At 45.0% G+C, this 23,403-nt stretch overlaps 1 protein-coding gene across 2 annotated transcripts in view; it reads left to right on the top strand.

Annotated features, from left to right (window-relative positions):
• The first annotated feature begins 57 nt into the window (after nucleotides 1-57).
• The window catches only part of btaf1 (BTAF1 RNA polymerase II, B-TFIID transcription factor-associated), a 31,790-nt gene continuing 8,444 nt past the window's right edge, over nucleotides 58-23,403 (top strand). For both annotated transcript variants that reach the window (XM_042065750.1, XM_042065749.1), the window contains exons 1-27: nucleotides 58-487; nucleotides 2,476-2,599; nucleotides 3,117-3,231; nucleotides 3,794-3,937; nucleotides 4,982-5,232; nucleotides 5,972-6,105; nucleotides 6,205-6,334; nucleotides 6,433-6,501; nucleotides 6,807-6,896; nucleotides 8,962-9,057; nucleotides 9,222-9,398; nucleotides 9,750-9,890; nucleotides 10,790-10,914; nucleotides 11,208-11,328; nucleotides 11,434-11,538; nucleotides 12,112-12,261; nucleotides 12,635-12,780; nucleotides 13,151-13,325; nucleotides 13,473-13,676; nucleotides 14,381-14,638; nucleotides 15,138-15,321; nucleotides 15,484-15,668; nucleotides 15,818-15,974; nucleotides 19,486-19,595; nucleotides 20,606-20,807; nucleotides 21,132-21,280; nucleotides 22,254-22,406. In XM_042065750.1, coding sequence (XP_041921684.1) covers nucleotides 474-487; nucleotides 2,476-2,599; nucleotides 3,117-3,231; nucleotides 3,794-3,937; nucleotides 4,982-5,232; nucleotides 5,972-6,105; nucleotides 6,205-6,334; nucleotides 6,433-6,501; nucleotides 6,807-6,896; nucleotides 8,962-9,057; nucleotides 9,222-9,398; nucleotides 9,750-9,890; nucleotides 10,790-10,914; nucleotides 11,208-11,328; nucleotides 11,434-11,538; nucleotides 12,112-12,261; nucleotides 12,635-12,780; nucleotides 13,151-13,325; nucleotides 13,473-13,676; nucleotides 14,381-14,638; nucleotides 15,138-15,321; nucleotides 15,484-15,668; nucleotides 15,818-15,974; nucleotides 19,486-19,595; nucleotides 20,606-20,807; nucleotides 21,132-21,280; nucleotides 22,254-22,406 — 3,909 coding nt within the window. In that variant the 5' untranslated portion in view covers nucleotides 58-473. The remainder of the gene's footprint in view (nucleotides 488-2,475; nucleotides 2,600-3,116; nucleotides 3,232-3,793; nucleotides 3,938-4,981; nucleotides 5,233-5,971; nucleotides 6,106-6,204; nucleotides 6,335-6,432; nucleotides 6,502-6,806; nucleotides 6,897-8,961; nucleotides 9,058-9,221; nucleotides 9,399-9,749; nucleotides 9,891-10,789; nucleotides 10,915-11,207; nucleotides 11,329-11,433; nucleotides 11,539-12,111; nucleotides 12,262-12,634; nucleotides 12,781-13,150; nucleotides 13,326-13,472; nucleotides 13,677-14,380; nucleotides 14,639-15,137; nucleotides 15,322-15,483; nucleotides 15,669-15,817; nucleotides 15,975-19,485; nucleotides 19,596-20,605; nucleotides 20,808-21,131; nucleotides 21,281-22,253; nucleotides 22,407-23,403) is intronic.

Raw genomic sequence — 23,403 nt, 5'->3', positions numbered from 1 at the left:
AAAAATCTGATTGGTCATTCCCAGAGCATGTAACCAATCAGCCGAGACCTGCCATGGAGGAAGGAATAAATGCAAGATGGCTCCTCATATAAAACCAGCCTCTTGGCTTCTCTTTTGTGATCAACAAAATTATTTTTTCCTACTTATAAGGTTAAAATATCTGTCTGGACGCAGCTCTGAAGGTTAAATTTAGCTACAAGGCGATCTAAATATTAGTTTGGTTGACTTCATGTAGATGAAATTTGTAGGGGAAAGAACGCCTCAATTTGAAGCCATGAATTGAGGCAACCAACTCGACTGTCTTGTTTCAGATGGTGCGTGATACATCAGGGCCTTGCCTTTAGGACTTGCTACCGAGCTTCGGACACATTTGATCAAACATCGAGCTATCTTAAAACTCCACGAAATTCATGTTGCCTGTTTACATATGCCCGGACTCTTTGAAACCACAAATCAAGCTGTAATTAATCGCCATGGCCGTATCAAGGTGAGAAAACTTTAGCTGGGTAACATTAGCCAACTTAGCTCATGTTAATTTTCACAAGGGAGGCTCACTAGCTGGCTAACGTTATGTTAGCAAGCTCTAGCTAACAAAACCTAACGAGAACTGACTCAAGGCCGTGTTCCTGCTGTCGTTGGTGTTAATCTAATCGACATATGGTGCACATGGCAGAATCGTAACGCTAACATTATTGCTAATGTTTCATGGATTGTTAAGTTACTATTTAGTTGCCGATAGTTTCTTTTTTGGGTTACTGTAATTATTTTGGCTATATATTCTGACAACAGTTTTGCCGTAAAGCCACTTTCTATTTAACGTGGGTGATTTAAGCTTTTCGTTTAAGAGTCTTTCATACTTGCATTTTGGGGCATTATGATCGTAGCTAAGGTTAGCAAGGAAGCTAGTGCTTTCTGGATACACTAGATTCCAGTGGCCTGTGTAGGAGTTCTTTCTGCGCATTTTCCTCAAAGCATAACCAAGACATTGCATTGCTTGTCAATCAACTTGTCTAATTGCTTCCACTTTGTCTACATTTAACCTTTTCACTAACCCAGAGCTTGCTCATTTGTAGGTGCAGGTCTTGGTAATTAAATGAAGTTAGTCGAGGTGATGTTAAATGTAGTGTAACTAGATTTACGTGCCCTGTAACAACTTTCTTGGGTGGACAGTAATAACGTTAGTTTAACACTGTTCTTTCGGATCAGATTACCAGATCGTTATCTGAAGGACTTAACGTGAGACGATTACCACTTTCTTACATTTGTATATGCTTTTCTCTGCACACGGTGTCCTACAATGTGAAGCCACTATTGATAAATAGTGTAAAATGAGTCTACTATGTAAAATAAAATACTCTGGCGCACCCAAAGCGGAGCCAACTAATCAGAAATAGGCCAGACATGCATCATGAAGCCAACAGTATTCTTTATGATGTGATAGACCACCTCTTAAACTGATCCGACGTGTTCAAGAATACACCTACACAAATAAATCGTTACATTGCTTAAACCAAACTAATTTGCAGTAATGTAAATGTTTAATATGACGTTGCATTATCAGATACTCTCTGTACTTTATTGCTTTGAATCCAAGAAGTTAGTGCCAGATCCCTCTCAGTTCTTCTGTGATAAACATGTCACATACTAGTGATCATCATCCTCTTATGCCCATCAGATGGAATGGAGGTTTGACCTAATCATTTAGATATATTGACTTAGCCTAACACTCAGAGGCTCAAATCCGGAGAGGGAGATTCTGCTTACATTGTAAGTGGACGTGGTGTTATACCCAATTTCATTTTTCATTTGACCACATGCTCTGGGCCCTTTATGTATCGCCTAAATTTTCCTAAAATAGCTGCCTGTGGCTTTTTCACCCACCTCTTAAAGCTACACTGCTGATTTGGGCCAAAGTTTTCTTTTGCAGTAGGCCTATATTTATTTACACATGCATCCTACAACAAAACTCGGCTCCATTAATTTTGGCAAATGCATGCAGTAATCTTTTCCTCAAAGTGTTCCATTACCATTTAGCAATGCTCTTTCTCAATTGTGGACTGGTATTGATTCAAGGTACATATTGGTTGTCTTGCTATGGGATATGCAGCAGGTGATTTTTTTTTTTTTGGATGCAGAAGTCTGGGCTGGGGCATACTGTACTCGGAGGCTGTAGATGGCTACCCAGACTGTTACTTTTAGCAGTTCTTCTGGTTAATGATCTCAAGCCAATAATGTTGATTTTGTCCACCTCAAGGTTTTTGTCTTGGGTATACTGCACCTCCCTGCCACAATTTTGGAAGACTTATTGCAAAAGTCTGTTTTAGTGACTGTAGATATGCTCGTCATTTTGAATAATAAAAAAAAAGTTCTTTGAGAGCCTTATTTGATCTTTATTCTTTATTGACGTCATGAAGTAAACAGGTTAACTTCTATATTGGATTAATTGTGTGGGTTTTTCCTTTTTTTTTTTTGTAGGCTTGAACGTCTGTTCATTTTGTTAGACACTGGCACAACGCCAGTAACCAGGAAAGCTGCCGCCCAGCAACTGGGTGATGTGGTTAGACTTCATCCTCATGAGCTGAACAATCTGTTAGCCAAGGTGAGTCACCCTCTGGAGTTATTTTGCTGTAAGACACACACACACACACACTTTCCAGGTTTCAGTTCTCAAGCTAGTTTCCAGTCATTTCGTCATCCCAAAGGCTCTCCTCATGATTATGCATAAAAAAATGTGTCCTAGACCTTGTCATAAAATGTGTCCATCTTGTCATAAAATGAAGATGGTGGCAATTTTGGGTGGCGATTGGGGGGGTGCATGCGTTATGTCATGCTACTACATAATCTCCACCTGCTCCCTGCCCTCTATGGAAAGTTAAGTCTTGCCCGTGTCCCATGTAAAAGGGCACAGACATTTGAATGGGCCATTGTGTCCGGGCCCAGTGGGCATGTGGAGTTCATGGTTCATGTTATAGCACTCACTGCCACTAAAGGGCACAGACATCCGTTGTACTCCACTCATTTGAATATATCCAGTGGGCACCCCACGTAATGACCTCTGCTGTACTGTGCTGTGTAGTTGTTGTTGCATTCAATTATTCCCCTCCTCGACAATACAGGTTTTGACATATCTCAGGAGTCCAAATTGGGACACAAGAATTGCAGCGGGCCAGGCTGTGGAGGCAATAGTGAAAAATATTCCTGAATGGAACCCTCCGCCTAGGCCTAAAGATGGTAAGAAAATAGGTGACCCGGCAAGCTTAACCTCTATGTAAATACTGACAGGAAAATTAGAGTCCTTTGTTCGCTTTCAGATAACACATTTGATATGGTAGAGCCACGTGCTTGATGGTTTACTTTAGGAATCATTACCTTCATGCTGCCAGTGAAACTTGTTTTGTTTGATTACCAGCTAAAGGTCACGCACTCTCTCGCTCACGCACTTGCACATCCTTCTTTGTGCACCAAATTTTCCATAAGTTGACCTGAAGATGTAACAAATCTGCACACATCATTTGGCAAGTGGGTGGGCTGTGGCTGGCTGATGTCAACTAGCGTTCTTCCATCTGTTTGAGCTCATGAAAAATTTGATTTGTAAATTTTCCATATTGACTTTTTTATTAAATTAAAATTCTTGTATCACCAGCCAGAGCAAACAGAATATTATTCACTGTGCTGTCACAAAGTGTACTGCTCTGTTAACCTTCTGGTGGGTGGAATAATATGAATTTGAAATATGCACTAGAGTGAAATCAGTTCTGTCGCTAATGCTGCTGTCTGTATGTGTATCTTCTAGAGAGTGGTGAGGAGGTGACCAGGGAGGACTCTCCGTCCGATCGCCTCAGCTTCTACAGGTTCGACATCTCCCGCCTGCTCCGCCATGGGGCCTCACTGCTGGGGTCCGCAGGCGCAGAGTTTGACGTCCAGGAAGACGAGTCCGGTAAGGGCTTCAATATCCCGCTAGTCCCTGTTGATTGAGGCTGCCTGCCTAGGTTGAGTTTAGTAGATTATCTTTTTTTGCAGAGCACCATGCCCGCCTGCAGGGCCTTAGTGAGGTGTGGAAAATGTGCACAATTAAGTCGCACTGTGCCGTCCTGTGTGTGTGTGTGTACGCTACACTCAAACAGAAAGCCAAAAATGCCTGAAGCAAAAGATTTATAAACACATTGGAATTTTTATTGCTAATATCTAAATTTGACACTTTTGTCAATGTAGGTAGGTGCATCACATTTATTCTAGGATGTAGGCGTAAACAAATGTTGGTAATAATGGAAGTGAAACCAGATATGAAATCTGATTTAAGAAATGTCTACTCCTAATTGGACTATATTTGGGGTTTCCAGCTCCCAGTATGTGTCAGTAAGACTCCCCCTGTGCGTGTTTGGCCTATTGTTACAGTGGTAATGAGGAAATGGCGCGTCCGGTTGTAATTCTTCTGCTTTTCCTCCTGTGAAGTCCGATAACAAAAGGCTTCAAGCTGTCAATGGCTGCTTGTTACTATGTTTTCCCACACCGGGTATTTGACTGGCTAAATGCGGTCTGCCTCTGACTGCGTCATGCAGGTGTGTGTAGTTTTGGGTGAGATTTGCATGTCTTCTGCATTTCACTGTGGTGAATATGCCTGGGTTGTTTTGATGGTGCTCAAAACCTGCTTGGGTCATGCAGCTTTTCATATAACTCTTTGAATTGATTGGATCGCAAAATGCCACTTACAGTAAAGGCAAATTTCATGTCTCAGTCCTTTTGAGAAATATCAGCAAAAAGCATTCAGAACAGGTATACTGTATGCATCTTGATGTGATGGTAATTAAACATTAGCGAAAGATGGTTAGCAGGGTTACACAGATTATGGTGTAGGATAAGTGAGTGGATTATCCTTAAATGATAGATCTAGAGAAATAATAGAAATGGTAAAAAATAGTAGAATTCCTCATTTTGTGTGTGTGTGTGTGAGATTGACCACCTGTGCTGGCTGCTTGTTCAGGTGAAGTGGACCCGAAGGAGCGACTGGCTCGGCAGAGGAAGCGGCTCCAGAAGAAGCTGGGCCTGGACATGGGCGCGGCCATTGGCATGGACACCGAGGAGCTGTTCAACGACGAGGACCTGGACTACAGCTGTCCTCCGGCCTCCGGCGCCATCACCCCCACCGGCACCGGCGCGCACACACCCACCTCCGTCTGCAACAGAGCCCCCGGGGCAAAGGGGCCCTCCTGGCCACCCTCGCGCAACCATGTGGTAGGTGATCTCTTCTCACCGTCCTCTCTCACCCCTATACTATTCGAACTATCGATGACCGACATCCTAAGGGTTGCTCATATCGCACCTCCTGAGCGGTCAGCTTCTTAGGGTGACCGTAACCAATGCCCCCAGGGCTGTTACCCTGTTACTGTACTAGTAGTGCTGCGAAGGGGCTCCCGAGGACCAGAGGAGTAGGATCAGGGTGCACTCAGAATGTCAGTGCTGTTAACGTGCTGTTAGTGGAACTGGTGTGTCCGGTGGTGTGGGAGCTTGGAATGTGTGGGGTTGGGTTACAGCCAATCGGTAGATTGGACTGTAGGCCTAATGCGTCCTGCAGCCTCCTTTTGCCAGCACCATGATGGGTTGTGCAAGTGCTTATGAAGTTGGACTTACAAAGTGTGTGTGTGTGTGTGTGTGTGTGTGTGTGTGTAGTTATTTTTGACAGTCCAATCTGTGTTAAAGCTCGGGCCAAGCCAGCATGCTGTAACACCTGAGCCAATGCCGGTGTGGTTGCCAAGCAATGAAGTTAGGCCACTCCCTGCCCTTTGTGGAGGATTCGGCTCTTCAAAGCGAACTTCTAAATTGAGTTGCAAAGGCTAGGGGGGAGTTCATTGCTTAGATAAGCATGTTTTGGTGTAATGTTGCGCCTGAGCAACTCTATTAATGGAGTTAATGGAAGCATGCTTACTTGTGATAAATGACATTGTCTTTAAAGCATTTCCCACTTGTCTCACAGCCTATGCAGGCAGCTGAGTTGATTGACTCCGAGTTCCGACCAGGCATGAGCAATCGACAAAAAAACAAGGCCAAAAGAATGGCAAAGCTGGTGGCCAAGCAGAGGTCAAGAGACATGGACCCCAATGAAAAAAGGTGCCTTTTCCCAAGTGAATGTGACTGGGATAGAAGAATGGATTTGGGAGTATGGGGGGTTTCGTAGTTGCTGACTGTCTGTGGTGTTGTGTGTTGAAGCAACGACAGCTGTGAAGGTGAGCCAGAGGAGAAGCGACGGAAAACGACCAACGTCGTCATCGAGCAGCCGGCAACAGACAGTAAAGTGTTAATCGACAACGTTCCAGATAACTCCAGTCTGTTTGAAGAGGTGGGCTCACGTCAGAACTGAGTCATGTACAAGACACTCAAACTATTCAGCACTACGTGAACACAGTGTTTTTATTCCTCGTTGGTGTTTGTTTGCAGACGCAAGAGTGGCCCCTTGAGAGTTTCTGTGAGGAGTTATGCAACGACCTTTTTAACCCATCCTGGGAGGTAAAGTCACATACACCACTCTGCCCCCCCCCCCCCCCCCCCCCTCCTTAACTTCAAACACTCTCACTCACACACAGACACACAGACAGACCTAAGCGCTTCAGATTCACACCTCTAAGTGTATGCGCACACACACACACGTAAACAGAGACATTATTTGCTGTCAGACATAACTCATGTGCAAACAGTTTGTGTCTGCTGTACCTCATAAAAATGCCAGTCATGGCTGTGCTCCCGACAATGTGTGTGTGTGTGTGAGGTTGGGGCGATATCTGAGCCGCGTGTTTGTCTGTTTGCTTTCTCAGGTCCGCCACGGAGCCGGCACGGGCCTCAGGGAAGTGCTCAAGTGTCACAGCGCAGGAGGGGGCAAGCTTGTGGCCAGCACAGCGGAACAGGTACGGCACCACCACAACCACTACCACCATCCAACAGGCAACACCATCAGGGTGTGGTTGTTCATGAACCCTATGAGTGATGTCGGGGACGGCAGTAGGGCTGCAGGCAGGATGTGCAATTTGAGCAGATTATTTAACTTAAGAGTTATTTGAATCACCCCCTGTCCAACTTAAGTTACAACTCCTTGATACTGATACAGCTCTTGAAGCTGACGTCAAAATAAGACTGCTGCTCAGCATGTGTACATATTACCACAAAAGGTGCTTTTAAAAAAGCTTGATGTCATATTGTATTGTTTAACACAATACTGTGTTTTTGTTAAATACATAGCAGACAAACAAAACACCACCTTTAAAGTAAACAAGGCTTGTGTAACAATGGAAGCTATAACAATCTGGATCTAACCAGCCCATCGGCTTTTCTTTGTCTACAAATTCTTCAAAGTCCACAGTAAAACCTACAAAGTATCCCCTTATGACCTTCCATAAAGCATCCATCTTCCTCTTTCACTGTTAAAACGCTCACATTGGCCTCTCAGGAGCTCCGTGCTAAAGAGTCATTAAAAGGACTTGATCAGAGCACAGTGGACAGCTGTGGTCAAAAGTTCTTTCTGTGCATTCAGGGGTTTGGTTGGTTAGGCAGTAATGGTTGGCCCCTTTTCTCTGGTAATTGAACATTTATGTCACAACTAAGGCCTAGTCCACACGTACCAAACCCATCTTTTTTTCCTCCGTCTTCCCTGAAACCGCATCAAGAATATTTGCGTCCAAACGGATCCATCTCAACACGACTCAACACGTTACTTCATACCCCAGGCCTATAGGTGTCACTGTTTCTTTACAGAAATTGACCAAAACTTGCGCTTTACAAACAGACAGAATAGGCTACGACGAAATGGCTAGTGCAAGGAAACCAGAATTGTTTGTGTGGACTGATGGTGAACTGTCAACTGTAGTCAACTGTAAAACTAAAACTTTATTTTACGGTTTGTGAAGGGTGCAGTCCTGTCCTTTATTTGGCTAACGCAGGTAGGCCTACTAATCACCTTTTACTTTCTTTGGTTGTAGGATAGTCCGTGATTCACATTAGTTTTGGCTATCACCGCAATTAGGCTACTAAACGCAAGGCTTACCCAAGTTCTAGGCTATTCTGTCGCCACATTTATAATATTGCTATAAAACCTTCGTTAGTAACAGTCAATACGTTTGCCTGCATCAAATCGCGCATTAGCATTCAGTGTGCTACCATCGGCTTAACGTGAGTTCTAAGCGTCTTTGTATGCTTATATCTGATTTCACTCGACTGTGAATGTAGCCTAAACTTTCCTAGTAACTTAAGTTCTCTCGCGTCACTGACAGTAGCTAGAATGCATAAAAAAACACCGGGAAAAACAGTGTTCAGTCCACCAAGTCATAAGCTATCGGCGCTGCGCAGCACCAGTTGTGATATTTATCTTACGGAGTGTAATCGTAGGTAATGTCATGTATGAACTAGTATTGTTAGGCAATACTATAAGTGCAAGTCCAGGGCAGCTGAGGTGTGGCGATGACATCATCGATACGCAAGCAGGATGTGCGGTTTCGCTGTCTAAACAAATTCAAACGGGCTACGGTTTCAGATTTTTCCACTCTGGGACCAGGTTTCAGAAAAGTGCGGTTTCGGGCAGTGCGTTTACAGGATTCGTTTGGACGCTCGGCCAAGACGAAGCAAAACCTCTGCGTTTAACCTAAAAAGCGTCTCCGTGTGGACAGGCCCTAAATGTATTTCATTCCTCTCGTTTACTCCTAGAGCACCTGTTCACCTATTTAAAGTTTATGACCGCATGCCTCATAAAACGTTGAATCGGAATGTTCCTTTTTTAGCGACAGACATCATCGATTAATGATAGGAGAGAGGGTGTGCTGATAATGACTAAAGGAAATGGAAACTGCACTCAAATAGCCCTCTGGCTCTGCAGACAAAAGGCCACTGCTGCCATGCTGGTTGAATTTTAATAGTATGGAGATGTGGAGGCTACTGAGGTGTAACCCATTGTGTTTGGTTGATGCCTGGTGTCTTGTGTAGATGTCACGGCAACACCAGGAGTGGCTAGAGGACGTGGTCATCCGCCTGCTCTGTGTCTTCGCCCTGGACCGCTTCGGAGACTTTGTGTCAGACGAGGTGTGTGATTGTTTGTGTGTTTAAAATGTATCATTCAAGGTGGCTGCATATCCCAGCTCTGAATTCTGTTACTTTTCCCGTCATCTCCTTCAGTACACTTCCTCGTACGTCACGAGGCCACACCATTAACAGTCATAACTCATTCTTGGTGGCCTTCTTGTCAGGTGGTGGCTCCTGTGAGGGAGACTTGTGCCCAAACGTTAGGTGTGGCTCTGCGACACATGACCGACAAGGGCGTTGCCATGACTGTGGATATCCTCCTAAAGCTGCTGACCGAACACCAGTGGGAGGTTAGACATGGGGGCTTGTTAGGAATCAAATATGCCCTCGCCGTACGACAGGTACCAACACCTCCCTTCCGTTTACACTTCAGTTGAATTACATCTTGGCAGAATGTAGTGGTAGTATTGCATCCATTTCCTCACACCATCCTTTGAGATTGGTCTCTTTTGGTGTGTGAGGATTTTTTTTATTTATTTTTTATTTTTTAAACAAATAGACGTATGAATTACGATGTGGCTATTTTTGTGTCCTTCCCATCTGATGGATATATATTAGGATTTTGTCATCTTCTGTTCTGCTATCAATCCCCAAAGAAATGAACATGAATGAATAAAAAGGTATCAACATTAGTTGCTATGTCAGGATTTCACCTTTGACCTCTGATATGCTCTGCCTGCTTGCCAATCCAGGACCTGATCTCAGACCTGCTGCCCAGAGTGCTCCCAGCCATCACTGAGGGCCTGCAGGACCTGGACGATGATGTGCGTGCGGTGGCTGCCGCGTCCCTCATCCCTGTGGTGGATGGGTTGGTGCAGCTGCAGCTCCCCAAGGTAAGGGCACGTCCATTAGCCAGCTCATCTGATGAGTGCTACCGCTAGGCCACTGAGAAATGGGCATCTGCCTCTCAATAGGGACTTTTACCCTTATGGATATTTTGTATGTGATTTACTTTTTTTTTTTTTTTTTGCGTATTTTTAATGTGTGTGTGTGTGTGTTGTCCTTGCTTTGGAGTAGGGATGTAACAGTATGAAAATTTAACGTCACAGTTATAGTGACCAAAATTATCACGGTTTTCGGTATTATCACGGTATTTCTAAGTGTGTTCAATGTGTTCAGAAAGCACTGATAGGCCTACAGAAGCTGAAATAGTTTCAAAAAATGTCCCGTCCACTTTTTTTCTTCATGTTTATTTGGCTATGTGCTTATAGTGTAACTTACCCTACCATAACTAGGAGTTTGCTATTTCTGTTATTTGGATCCAATGAGTGAGACCAAAGTAAGCGTTTGAAATAAAACTTTAGGCTACTGTATTCTCCTGAACATGAGTGGAATGGATTTAATTTCCACAGGTGTAGCCAGGTGTAGCCTAATCCGAATCGTAGTTAAAACCATCAATTAGACAACAGAATCAGTAGGGTACCAGTTTTGTTTTATTGTACCAGGGCTACTGTATGTCAAAAGCAGGCTTGGATGAAGCTGGGAAGGATTAAACACACGGTTTCCATACCGTGATTATCAACCGTGATAATTATGATATTTGAAAAGAAAACGGTAATTGTTATCGTCAACATTTTTATCGCGGTTTACCATTATACCGGTAATCGTTACATCCCTACTTTGGAGCTTGAGCTTTGGTGTTTGAACTTGGAAGAGACCCAGCTGGTTAAAGACTATAACTTACTTTACTGTCTTTCACCGTTTTTGTGTGCGCGTACATTACTACTTCCAGGTCCCCTTCATTGTGAACATCCTGTGGGACGCCCTCCTGGAACTGGATGACCTCACAGCCTCCACCAACAGCATCATGACCCTGCTGTCCTCCCTGCTGACCTACCCACAAGTCCGGCAGTGCAAGTATGGCCGCCCTCCTGCTCTGCTCTCCCCAGTCACTCTCCCCTCCTCCCGAACATGGCTGCCATTAGCTGTGCATACTCTTTCCTTTAAGGAGATTAGAGTCACTTTTGCTAGTTTTAGTACTGACTGAATTGTCTGAAGTGTTCTAGTCAGCAACATTGGTCAAGTAAGGACTGCATTGCATCTTCTTGCTCTCGGTATTAGAGAAAACTGGCTTGAAATGTTTGTTTACTACAGTGGACTACATGATATAATATGAGGAGTGTAAATGTTTCTTTGTACTGCTTTCCCAGCATGCAACAGTCTCTGACGGTCCTTGTGCCTCGTGTTTGGCCATTCCTGCGGCATACCATCTCATCGGTTCGCAAAGCAGCGCTGGAGACACTCTTCACATTACTGTCCAAAGCTGATCAGGTCTGTCTGTCTGTGCATACAAACGTGTGCGTATGGCTGTGTGTTTCAAAGCAACTAAATTGCAGTGACCTAGTGTATGTGACATGGGGATGCGTTTGCTTGCAGAACTGTGCAGTGTGGCTGAACCCCATCCTACAGGACATGCTGAGGCACATCTTTCAGTCCTGCATCCTGGAGAGCAACCAGGAGATCATGGACCTCATTCAGAAGGTATGAGAGTCTACAAGCTATTGCACACACACACATACACACATACACACACAGGATATTGCTCATCATACTTGGCTTTCCCTATAAGCACAGACAAGCTGACAAGGTGTGGCTAGCCTTGTCAGAGTACTGCATACTGTTATTGCAATGGTTTGCATACCATAGCAGTGAATGCACTCGATGCGTAGGTTCACCATGCAACCTTACGCACACTTGAAAGCATCAAGTCCTTAAGAAAGAAAAATCTTAAAATTATAAGGAGAAATCTGGCAAGTTTACACACAGATCTCTGTTTCTCGATCACAGAGTACTGTCGGTACAGGAAAAAAAAAAGTTTTACCTAGTTAGAGTTGCTACAGCCAGTAGATTTCCATAACGCCAGTACTCGGTGACCTCGAGAAATAGGGATCTATGTGAAAACTCGCCAGATTTCTTCTTTCAACTTGACAACATTACAGAACGTTCCAAAGTGCCTTTGTTTTTAACCCTAATAGATGCACATCTACATGTGTGTTGTATGTATGAGCTCTGATTGTATGTTGCGTTGCTGATGCCTGATTGGCGTGTTTGCAGGTTTGGGCGGAACTGTTAAAGCAGGCCCTTCCCCAGTATGTGGTGGCGGCCAGCTGTCCATGGATGGGCGCGTGGCTATGCCTGATGATGCAGGCATCCCACATCCCCATTGACCTCAACATGCTGCTGGAGGTCAAAGCGCGCTCAAAGGTCAGTTTCACCTGTTTCACATCCGTTTAAGCATTAGTATACAGTATCGGGTGTGTATGTGTGTGCACATGTAGGTCACTTGACTAAGCAGCTGTGATGGCTTTGGAGTTCTGTGTGTGTGTGTGTGTGTGTGTGTGTAAATAGAGATTAGTAAGCCATAAAGACTGGTAAGGAGAGAGTGCCTTAGTTATTAGCATCAAATCCTCTTGTAAAATGTCATTCTCTCACTCTCAGTTAATTGTTTTTGTACACACACACACACACACACACACACACACAAATACACACACCAAAAAAAAAGTTGTGTACAGCTGTTTTCAGCTCTCTCCAGCTGTTTTTCATGCCACCCCCTCTGTGTTCCGGCTGCGTTTAGGAGAAGTCCAGTGGCAAGCCCCGGCAGTGCGTGCCCGGCCAGGTGAAGGAGACTGTGCAGGAGTACATCGCCGGGGCCGAGACGGTGACCGAAGACCCCGCCACCCGAGACTACGTGGTGATGCGAGCCCGTCTCATGTCTGCCAAGTGAGTGACCACTCATTTGCTCCTGGGTGCGCTGATGTGTCTTATTTTTGTTGGCCGTTGTCTCTCTTTGTTGTCTGTCTGTCACACTTTTTTTTTTTCCCCTACTCCATTATAATACAGCATGCATGAGCTGGCAGTTTTCCAAGAATGTGGATTAGTGAGAAGCCTAGCTAAGTTCACTGAGCTTAAGGCGCCCCATGACTCCTTCCTCCCTTCAAAACCAAGCCATAGGGCTCTTCTATTAGAATGTTCTGAGTTGATTTAGCCAGACTTGTCATTATTACCACTCTGACAGCTTGTGCTTTTCTTATGTTTTTGTGTAATGTTTTATAAAAATGTGGTCCTGACTGAATTCTGTGTCTCCTCCCAGACTGTTGGGGGCGCTGTGCCGTTGCATCTGTGACCCGCGGATCAACAGCGGGCCGCAGGAGATCCGTCCAGCCGAGTCTTTGGCCCAGCTGCTGCTCTTCCACCTCAACTCCAAGTCCGCCCTGCAGCGCATTGCTGTGTCCATGGTGCTGTGCGAGTGGGCTGCTGATCAGAAGGTGTGTGTGTGTGTGTGTGTGTGTGTGTGTGTGTGTGTGTGTGTGTGTGTGTGTGTGTGTAAGCATACATCTGTTCACACCAAAATCTTGGTCTACTTGTCATTTAAGTCTGCTCTCTTTCTTTCCCTCTCACACTCTCGCTCTCAGGAGAGTGAGCTGGTGTCCGGTTTGGTCCAGCCGCGGCTGTTGGCCATCCTGTCGGAGCAGCTGTACTATGATGAGATCGCCATCCCCTTTACGCGCATGCAGACCGAATGCAAGCAGCTCATCGCACTCCTCGCCGACGCCCAGCTGCACGTACAAGAGCGCTTCAACTGCAGCGTGCTCACCATCGACCAGGCCAATGAGCTGGTAAGCACCTCTCTCTCACACACACACACACACACACACACACACACACACAATGCATGTAATACCTGATTTGTGTGCACACACTAATATATGCAAATCCATGACCCATCCACAAGGTCATCTTCACGCATGCATACACACAGATACAGGTTCTACTCCTCAGGGACACATGCATTCAGACACTTGCACATAGTTTATAGGGTCGTATACATGCGTTCACATTATATAGACTATAGATCAGGTTTGCTTACGATGTCGATCTCGATTCCAAAGTCTTCCTCCAGAAGGGATGTTAAAGGGTAAACAAAGGCAGGAAGTTTTCCTCTGCAGGAAATGGGAATGACTGCCCTATATTGCGTAAGGAACATGTTGTGTGTGTGTGTGTGTGTGTGTGTGTGTGTGTGTGTGTATATAGACAATTGGCTGCTCCACTGCCCAGTGTAATTACTCCTCTTGTCATGATGAAAGCCTACAAAGGTCATTGTTGTCTTTAATTAACCTAATTAGCAAGTGTGTGTGTGTGTGTGGGGGGGAGGGGGGGGCGCTGTGTGAGTGTTTGTTTATAGGTCAGCAGTCCCTCATGCGTGTAGATTTCTTGAGAACTAGCCAAAATTACTTGTTGAACTCTTTTGACCTTTTATAGTCGGTCACTCACTGTCTCCCTTTCCTCCTCTTTGGCGATTTCCCCCCCCCCCCCCCCCCAGGTGACCACGGTGTTCTCGGAGGTGACGGCGGGCATGGTGGCGGCACGCTCCGCGCTGTGGCCGGCGCTGGATGCCAAGCACCAGCAGGCGGCGTCGGCGGTGGCGGAGGCGGGCGGCGAGTGGCAGCGGCTGCAGCTGCGCGTGCACACCTTCTGCGCCTGCGCCGCCGTGGGCCTGGGCGACCTGCCCGAGCGCCTCAATCCGCTGGTGCGCCCGCTCATGGAGGCGGCCCGCCGCGAGGAGAACACGCTCGTGCAGGTGAGGAGGAGGAGGCATCAAAGCATTTGCACATCACCTATATTTTAAAGTTAAAGTTCATCAGCTTATTAATTAAGGCTTGCACAAGCATCAACAGTAGGGTGATTATCTTGAAGATGACTTGCATTGTGTTTTGAAGTGTACTCTGGTATGCACGTGAGAAGGAGGAGGCTGTCTACAGAAGAGAGAAAGGCATTAGGCCCCAGTGGCCAGGTGCTTACCTGCTTGGTCACATTTTTTTGCTCAGGTGATGAAGAGCAGGGAGAAGTTGAGTGAAGTGTGTTTTGAACTTGCACATTCTGTCTCCCTCTTGTCCCTTTGCTTGTTGGCTTGTTTTGATTTCCCAATTTCCTTTCTCCATTTAGAATGTTACTATAGTGTTTTGTTGGCTCAAAGCCATATTCTGGCCTGCCAGGATAGAAATAATAACATATTAACATGAGTGGTCAACTCTCTTAACTTTCTTTCTTTCTTTCTTTCTTTCTTTCTTATCCCTCAGGGTCACGCTGCAACCGCCATTGCCCGGCTGCTGCAGAGGTGTGCTGGCCGCACGCCCTGCCCCAATTCCAAGGTGCTGCGCAACCTATGCTCCTCCCTCTGTGTGGACCCCCTGCTCACGCCCAACGCCTCCTGCCCCGTCCCCCCATCTCCAGCACCCAACGCCGGCCAGGAGGGAGGGAAAGGTCCGCTCACTTTGACTCTTTCATTTCTACTCATCCAGTTGTTTGGACAAAAAAAAAAAATATCTGCAGGGTTCAACTAAGTTGAGGCCTGTTGCCCATGAGATGGTCTGTGTCTAGTACTTTTTGTTTTTGATACTCTAGTAAATTTACTCTGGCTTTTAGGCAGTGCCACTGACAAGGATGGTGCTCATCATATGGTGAATACGACCAAAGGCATCATCACACTCTACCTGCACCAGAAGGCCGCTTTTGCAGTCACCAGCAAGAGGGGCCCCGCACCCAAACCCCCCAAGAACCTCTCCGGAGACTCCGCCCCAAACAACACCGTCGCCATGGACTCCGATGAAGTAAGCCAGTCTGAACTTCTGAATCCGTCATCGCCATATATCTCCATGTTTTTATTGGATCATCTGTGGTGTCCTCATGTCTTGTATTTTTATTTATATAATTTTTTTATATATTATTTTTCAATGATTATTATGGTCTGTCTGTCTAGAGTAAGAAGCCGTGCCTCATCCAGCGAAGAGGGGCCGAGTTCTCCCTGACTACTGTGGCTAAGCACTTTGGGGCAGAGTTGACTGTGACGCTGCCTTTCCTGTGGGAGTTCATGACCGGCCCCCTGAAGGCTGTGGTGCAGGGCAGAGAGGGCCTGGGTAAGTGATTCATAAGCGGTTGCAAAGTAATTTCATCATTTAATATTGCTCTTACCTTAACTAAAGTTGTAGTTCTAGTTGTATGAAGCTAGACCAAAGTATATCAGTCCTTTTGGAATCCGAATAAGACCCTACCTTGAGGATCTGAACATCAACTTGGACAGTGTAACGCAGACTCATTTTTGCTCTATTCGCCCGTGGAATTTGAGACTACCTGAAATTGTTAAGGATTTAAGTCACAGGACGAAATCAAGTACCAGCAGCAGTATATGGACGTGCGATGTCGCTTCCCCTCCCACATTCCCATTTATACTGATGGTTCCAGAGTGGATAACTGTGTGTCATCAGCAATGGTAGTTGGACAGAATCAGTGTGGACTACGAATACCAGGAATATGTTCCATTTTTACGGCTGAGACTCGTGCCTTATATTTGGCACTTGAATATATAGATCAGACTAAACAACAAAAGTCTTTAATTTTTACAGACTCTAGATCATGTCTCCAGGCATTGGAATCCTTAAAAACTGACCATCCTATTATTGTCAACATCCTTGATAAACTAGAAAGACTAAAGAACCAGAACTTGAATGTAGTTTTTTGCTGGGTCCCAGGCCATGTTGGTCTGAGAGGAAATGAGAAAGCGGACAGTGCTGCTAAGCAAGCCCTTAATGAAGAACTCACAGAATGTCAAATCCCTGCCTCAGACCTTAAACCTATATTGAACTCTTACATCACAGATAAGTGGCAATCTGAATGGGACCAATGTACCAACAATAAGCTATATGAAATCCATCCTACTCTAAGGAAGAGACTATTTTTTTTTTCTTTTCAATTCAGACACGATCAAATAGACTATACCAGATGCCGTATAGGACATTCAAGACTCACTCATAGCTTTGTATTGAGTGGTGAAGATTCTCCATTATGCCAATTTTGCAAAATGCCTCTGTCAGTGAGACATATTTTGATCTGTTGCCCTGCCTTGAAAACCAAAAGACAACAATTTTATCATCAAAATTCTATAGCTGATGTTTTTAGTAAGGTCCCACCTTTTGAAGCTTTTAGAATATCTTATTAGCATAGATTTTAAAAAACCTATTTAAGTTTCTGTAACACACAGGGCTCTGGCCATTAAATAGCCTTAGTTGCGGAAATGGCCTTAAATTAAACAAACAAACAAACCTTAACTGAACTGTTTTATCTTATCTACCGTCTGTCTTTATTATGCATGTCTGTTAGGGTGCATCATCCGCCTTGACATATGGAAATTAATCTGTCCCTATGCTTATTATGTTCCAATAAGCGATAAAACATTCCTGGTAAATTTTGAAGTAAATTGGATAATATTTAGGTGGCCCACCATCAACCTTTATGAATGGTCGAAATCGTTGCCAAATTCAGGAAATCACCTCGCAATATGGGGGACTATGGGGGTATATTTCACATTATCATTTTTTTTAGCCAGTAGTTATTTCAATAATAACTGTATTAAGGGCATAAAGCACACAACTCATTGGATAAACATTGGGTTTCTTTATGTTGTCATACATATTTTGGTGATTTTTCTTAGAAAAACGTTTTTCTATTTTGAATGTTATTTGATGAAAAACACCGTTAATGTGTATTGGAACAATTGTCATTATACTCATAATTCCAAATTAGATATAGTCTACATGCGTGGGACTTTTGTTTAGTGTAGAGTAGTAGTTGTATCACACAGGATTACATTAACTTTCTTGCAACATGGCTTCTAGTGGAGAGTGTATTAGTAATATAGCCTAGAAATCTAGACGCACCCTAGCGGCAGCGAATTACATTTGCTGCCAGGGCTAGTCTAGCAACTCTGTTGGCTTGTGAGCTGGGAAATGGAAAAATTTAACTTCTATCAGGCCAATCGAATTGTGTATAAAGACGTTAGGCAGGCTTATCATAATGATTGATGGCAGAGTTGCAACGGTTTGGCTTGAATTCCCTGCTACTTGAAAACAAAGAAGATGGATGTTGCTGTTGACGAACAGCGTGACACGTTAAGCTTTTTTTAAGTCGGCAAAAGTTTGAACTAACCAACTAGCTCCGCTGGTGGGAAAACGCATGGAACTCGTAGCGCTGTCAGCGCTCTCCTATTGTGTGCAGAGGGAATTTGAAAGACAACCGATTATCCCACCCCTCGGACTGAGCACTGCCAACGGTGAGTGCCCAGACCCTACATTTTAATGTGGGTCTGGCTCGTCAGGGTATTGGTAATGCCAATCCACAGTCTTCAAAATGTACTGTCTATAAGACAATCGTCTTGGATATTTGGTTTGGGCAGTGGCCTTGTTCAGGATGACTCGATTATCACTGGATCCCGTCTTCCAAACTGTCGCCAAGTTCTCAGTTGCTTTGTGTGGTATCTTTCGGATGGTTCATCAGAAAACAGGACAAAGTGGGAATCAGCAAATATCGTACTGTCCCAGGTGTCCAGCTTTTATAAAAAGGCCAACATTCCTTTGATATCAGAAAGGAAAGCCTGTGAAAAAATCATCAAACTTTTAAGTATATATGCTCTTTTGATCCCGTGAGAGGAAATTTGGTCTCTGCATTTATCCCAATCCGTGAATTAGTGAAACACAAACAGCACACAGTGAACACACAGTGAGGTGAAGCACACACTACTCCCGACGCAGTGAACTGCCTGCTACAGCGGCACTCGGGGAGCATTGAGGGGTTAGGTGCCTTGCTCAAGGGCACTTCAGCCGTGGATGTGGGCACCCTTCGGTTACAAGCCCAAAGCCCTAACCAGTAGGCCACGGCTGCCCCCAAATGGCATGAATGGCATTGATTTGGATGAAAATGCCACTCTGAGCTATCCCACTGAAACGACGGACCAGCTATCCCACTGAAACGTCGGACCAGCCCATCTACACTGGAGAAACTTCAGAAGATGGAGAAAAACTGACAAGTTTTGCTCTGTGGCCAGAGAACGCTGAACGCTTGGTGAAGAACAAGGAGGACTTGTTATTTCTGGAGTCTATGAAAAATGACCGCCAGGCCTTATTTGGTTCATTCGATAAGGCATTAGCTGACCACATATATTTTTTTCCAGCCTTCAAATTCGTTACTGGCAAAACCCATGACGGCAAGCTTTTATTGATAGTTTACTTTCATGTTGTTTATTGAAAATTGCTGGCAAAGGCATTTTTTTTATTGCATCTTCCCCGAAAATGTACACTACTGCCATATCTCAGGAAGTAATAAAGATAGAAACACAAGACCTCACACCAAATGATGCGAAAAGTCCATATTTATATTCAATTTCAATTGACATTATAGGGCTAGACCCATTATTTTTGCCGTTATTTAAGAAAAAAAGGATATTTACAGCCTAGCTTTAGAATTCAATAAAATTTCTCATAGAAGTTTTATTTGGTTAATGGAACAAAATTATTCTAGGGACGGATTGATTTTCAAATTTTTTTCAAAAAATGAGGCGGATGATTCACCCTAATGGCACCCTTGGTGTCTCCACAGATGTAGCGTCATTGCTGGAGAAGGGAGACCTGGTAGCCCAGGAGCTTGTGACCTCTCTCCAGGTGCTGGAGGTGGTGGCCGGGGCCGTCGCTCCCCAGCTCATCCCACTGGTAAGTCTCCTATCCCTGGACACTACTGACCCCTGCCCCTGAACATTTCTTTAAGCCCCTCTCCTACTGCAGTACAGCTCTGAGCTCTGAACACCCTGTAGCAGCACAGCTCAACCCTTAGGCACTGTGTGTGTGTTGTGTACATGCTGCTCTAACCACACCTGCCACTCACCAGTTTGTGGTTTCCGCTGAGCGAGCGAGCAAGCGAGCATGTTATCTTGCAGCTCTCACGCTCTGTTGGCACCCCTGCAATCACACCTCTCTGTGGCATTCTCTGTGGTTAGGTGTTTCGTTTGTTTTTTTTTTTTTTTTTTTTTCCTCCTCTTTTTCACAGCTCTCTGTTTGCGCAGGTGAATGTGAAAATGGTGTGATCTGCTGAGGGCTGACAGATGCATTGTCACTTTTGAAATTATGTTACAGAACACAGGTTTTCCTGTCTGATGGCTTCCTGGGAACATCTCGTGCTGGCTGTAGGCGGCACAGTGCTTCTACCGCTCATTGCTTTCACTCAACAGTTTTGTTGTGCTAGATGTAGCTAGTGGTTCTTTGCTTGAGAAGATTTGCGGGACATGCATCAACAGACCTCCTGTGCTTTTCTCTTCCTCTTTGTCTGTTGTACGTTTTTGTTTCCACCTCCTAATCTGTGTGCATGTGTTTGTACACTTGCGTTCTCTTCTGTCACCTCCATATCCCATCTCCACACCTTTTCTCATGGATTTATGCTACATACCTCCTTTTCTTCACCTCCACTGACCTCCTGACCTTTTTTCTCATCCTCCACCTTCCTCCTCTCCTCTTCATCTTCACATCCTCCTTCCCCCTCCTCTCCTCTACCTGCTGCTTTGGCTACTCCTCCTGATTCTACTCATCCTTCCTCCTGTCCTCCTCCTCTTCCTATCTCCTCTCTTATCTCATCTTCTCCTTCCCTCTCCTCTACCTCCTGCTTCTACTCCTTCCTCTTCCTCTTCCTCCTCCTCCTAATCCTCTCCCTCCTCCTCCTCCCTCTGTAGCTCCTGGAGCAGCTGGACCACCTGTGCGTGTGTCTGCAGCATCCCTACACGGCTGTGCGTCACATGGCGGCGCGCTGCGTGGGCGTGCTCAGCAAGATCGCCACCATGGAGACCATGAACGTCTTCCTTGAGCGCGTGCTGCCCTGGCTGGGCGCCATCGAGAACAGCACCAAGCAGGAGGGAGCCATCGAGGCGCTGGCCTGTATCCTCTCCATATGTGTGCCAAATCATGGGGCTCTTTTTATTAATACATTCTTTAATTCATTTTACATTTATTTTTAAAAAATATTGTATTTTCAGTGTGAAATGTCAGTTAAAAATGTGTATGTGTTCTTTAGTAAGTAAAGTAGAGCTTTACAGCTGCAGACTAAAAGATTCTTATGTCTGCGCTGACAGGACCAGTTGTGTGTATTTTTATATCCTGTGTGTGTGTGATGTTTATATCCTGTGTGTGTGATGTTTGTATCCTGTGTGTGTTGTGGGTTCTGCGTGCTGGTGTTTGTTCCTTGACCGTGTGCTGGTGTAGGCTTGATGGAGCAGCTCGACGTGGACATTGTGCCCTACATCGTGCTGCTGGTGGTGCCCGTGCTGGGCCGCATGAGTGACCCCAGCGACAGCGTGCGCTTCATGGCCACACAGTGCTTCGCCACGCTCATCAGACTACTGCCACTGGAGGTATGGATGAGCGCACACGCACACACACGCACACGCACACGCACAGATCAGCATACAAAACACACAGACACGGATCAGCATATAAAACTCACTGATTAATCCATACATACGCAAAGAAAGTGTGTGTGTGTGTGTGTGTGTGTGTGTGTTGGAAAGCTGACATACACAGACAAACACAAGCGCAATGGAGAAAACATGCGTCACAAAGTCACACAGGAAGCTTTTGCTTTCCTGTGTATCTTAACTTCAACAGTCAAAGTTAGTCAAATATTTACAGTCATCAGGCAGTCAAATAATGACTCCCAAACAGTCAAATCCTCCTGGAAAAGGTAGTAAAATACTTCCACACACTTACAAGCCCCTGTCCCTTCAGCTCTTCCCACTAGTTTTGTTCTCATCTGCTCAAACAGGTGGTGGTTAGTCTTTGTGAACAGTGCACTGAGTGTGTATTGTCAGTCTGTGTCCAGCAGGGGGCAGACTGCCACATCTTATTATGAATAACAGCAGTGGCACTCTTTAAGTGTCTGATTTCATTTCTGTCATCAAAGAAATTCCATGGCCTTGTTACAGAATGCTTCAGACACTGATTGACATACTGATTTCTTATACACTCTGCCCATTGCTGTTATTTTTTTTTTTTTTTTCTATTGACTGATTGAGTTTGTGTATCACTTCCTTCCTCCGTGGACAGCCATTTTGTTAATGGTCAGTTTCTCTTCCGCTGGTCAGCTGCCCAGTGTTTTTTAAGACGTTGCCGTTCAACTATTAAAGAATCCTTTTTGTAAAAACACATTATGAACCACAATTAACATATATGTGTGCCCTTTATGTTCTCATTTTCTCCGTGCAGTTTTGAAACAACCTTTAGCCATTTGTAATTAAGTGATTTCAGAACTGTTTAAAGACGAGTCATTTCCTGTATTTCCCATGAGGCCTCAGTGACATATTTCTGTTTGTATCTGTGTGTTGCCAGGCTGGTATCCCAGACCCCCCAACCATGTCTGATGACCTGATTCGCCAGAAGGCCAGGGAGAGGCACTTCCTGGAGCAGTTGCTGGACGGCAGGAAGCTGGAGAACTATAAGATCCCAGTACCCATCAAGGCAGAGCTGAGGAAGTACCAGCAGGTGTGTTTGTGTGATGGGAATAATGAAAGAATATGAATTTCCTGGGTACTGATTAGAGATTAAATACATTTCAGGGAAATGTGCATTTGTGTTACTAAGCTATAGCTATAGTTACTAAGCTTATCTTGCACAACTTTACTCAAAACACATCTTTACCCTTTTTTTGTTACTTTGTGCTTCTTCCCTCGTCATCAATTTCTAAATCATGTCATGAATTATTCATATCGCTGCAGCCATTCCACACAGTTTGTGTGATGTGTTTGTGCACATCTACAGTAGCCTATTAAGCAGATTAGCGTGGGCAGGATGCCCTGCGTTTGCACACGTTGTCTTCGCCGGTCCCTGGGTATTTATGCTGACTGGATGAGGCATCGGCCGGTCCCTTCTCCAGAGCATTTCAATTAAAGACCGGCGACTCAGCACTTTTTGGCCTTCTTGTCCTCGCCATTTTTCTGTCAGCCTCACAAATAGCTTTTGCCTCCCAGCAACCGTGCAGGGGGTGGGGGGTGTTGGCAGGATGAGGCTGACTACAAATTGCATTTCGACATGACAAATTTAGAAGTTGCAAAAACGGATTGCCCTGCCGGCCAGTTCCCTGGGAGGGGGTGTGTGTGTGTGTGTGTGTGTCCGACCGTCCTGTTCCGCTCCAGCATCCATCGGGCGAAATGAACGCCCACGGATCAATCAGCTAAAACACACCCAGGGGTCAGCAGCAGCACAGAGTCCAGGAGATGTGTGTGTGTGTACACACACACACACACACACACACACCCTCTAAGTGATGCACAGGATCTCCATTTTAAGAGAGATGTGGTGTGGGAGTGAATTGCTGAAGATTAATGCACATCAAGTTTTGAAAACCAACTTTTAGGACAAGGCAATGGTGCTGTGTTTTCCAAGAAGATTGGGATGGGCGGAAATGTCCATTGCACAAGTTTGATGGTGGCTGCTGTGCCATTAGAACTTGACACCCTCCCCCTCACCTCATGTCTTTGAA

This window comes from Alosa sapidissima, chromosome 16 (assembly GCF_018492685.1).
Source record: "Alosa sapidissima isolate fAloSap1 chromosome 16, fAloSap1.pri, whole genome shotgun sequence".
Taxonomy (NCBI): Eukaryota; Metazoa; Chordata; class Actinopteri; order Clupeiformes; family Clupeidae; genus Alosa; species Alosa sapidissima.
The sequence above is the reverse complement of the archived record's forward strand: the minus strand, read 5'-3'. Positions and strand labels throughout refer to the sequence as shown.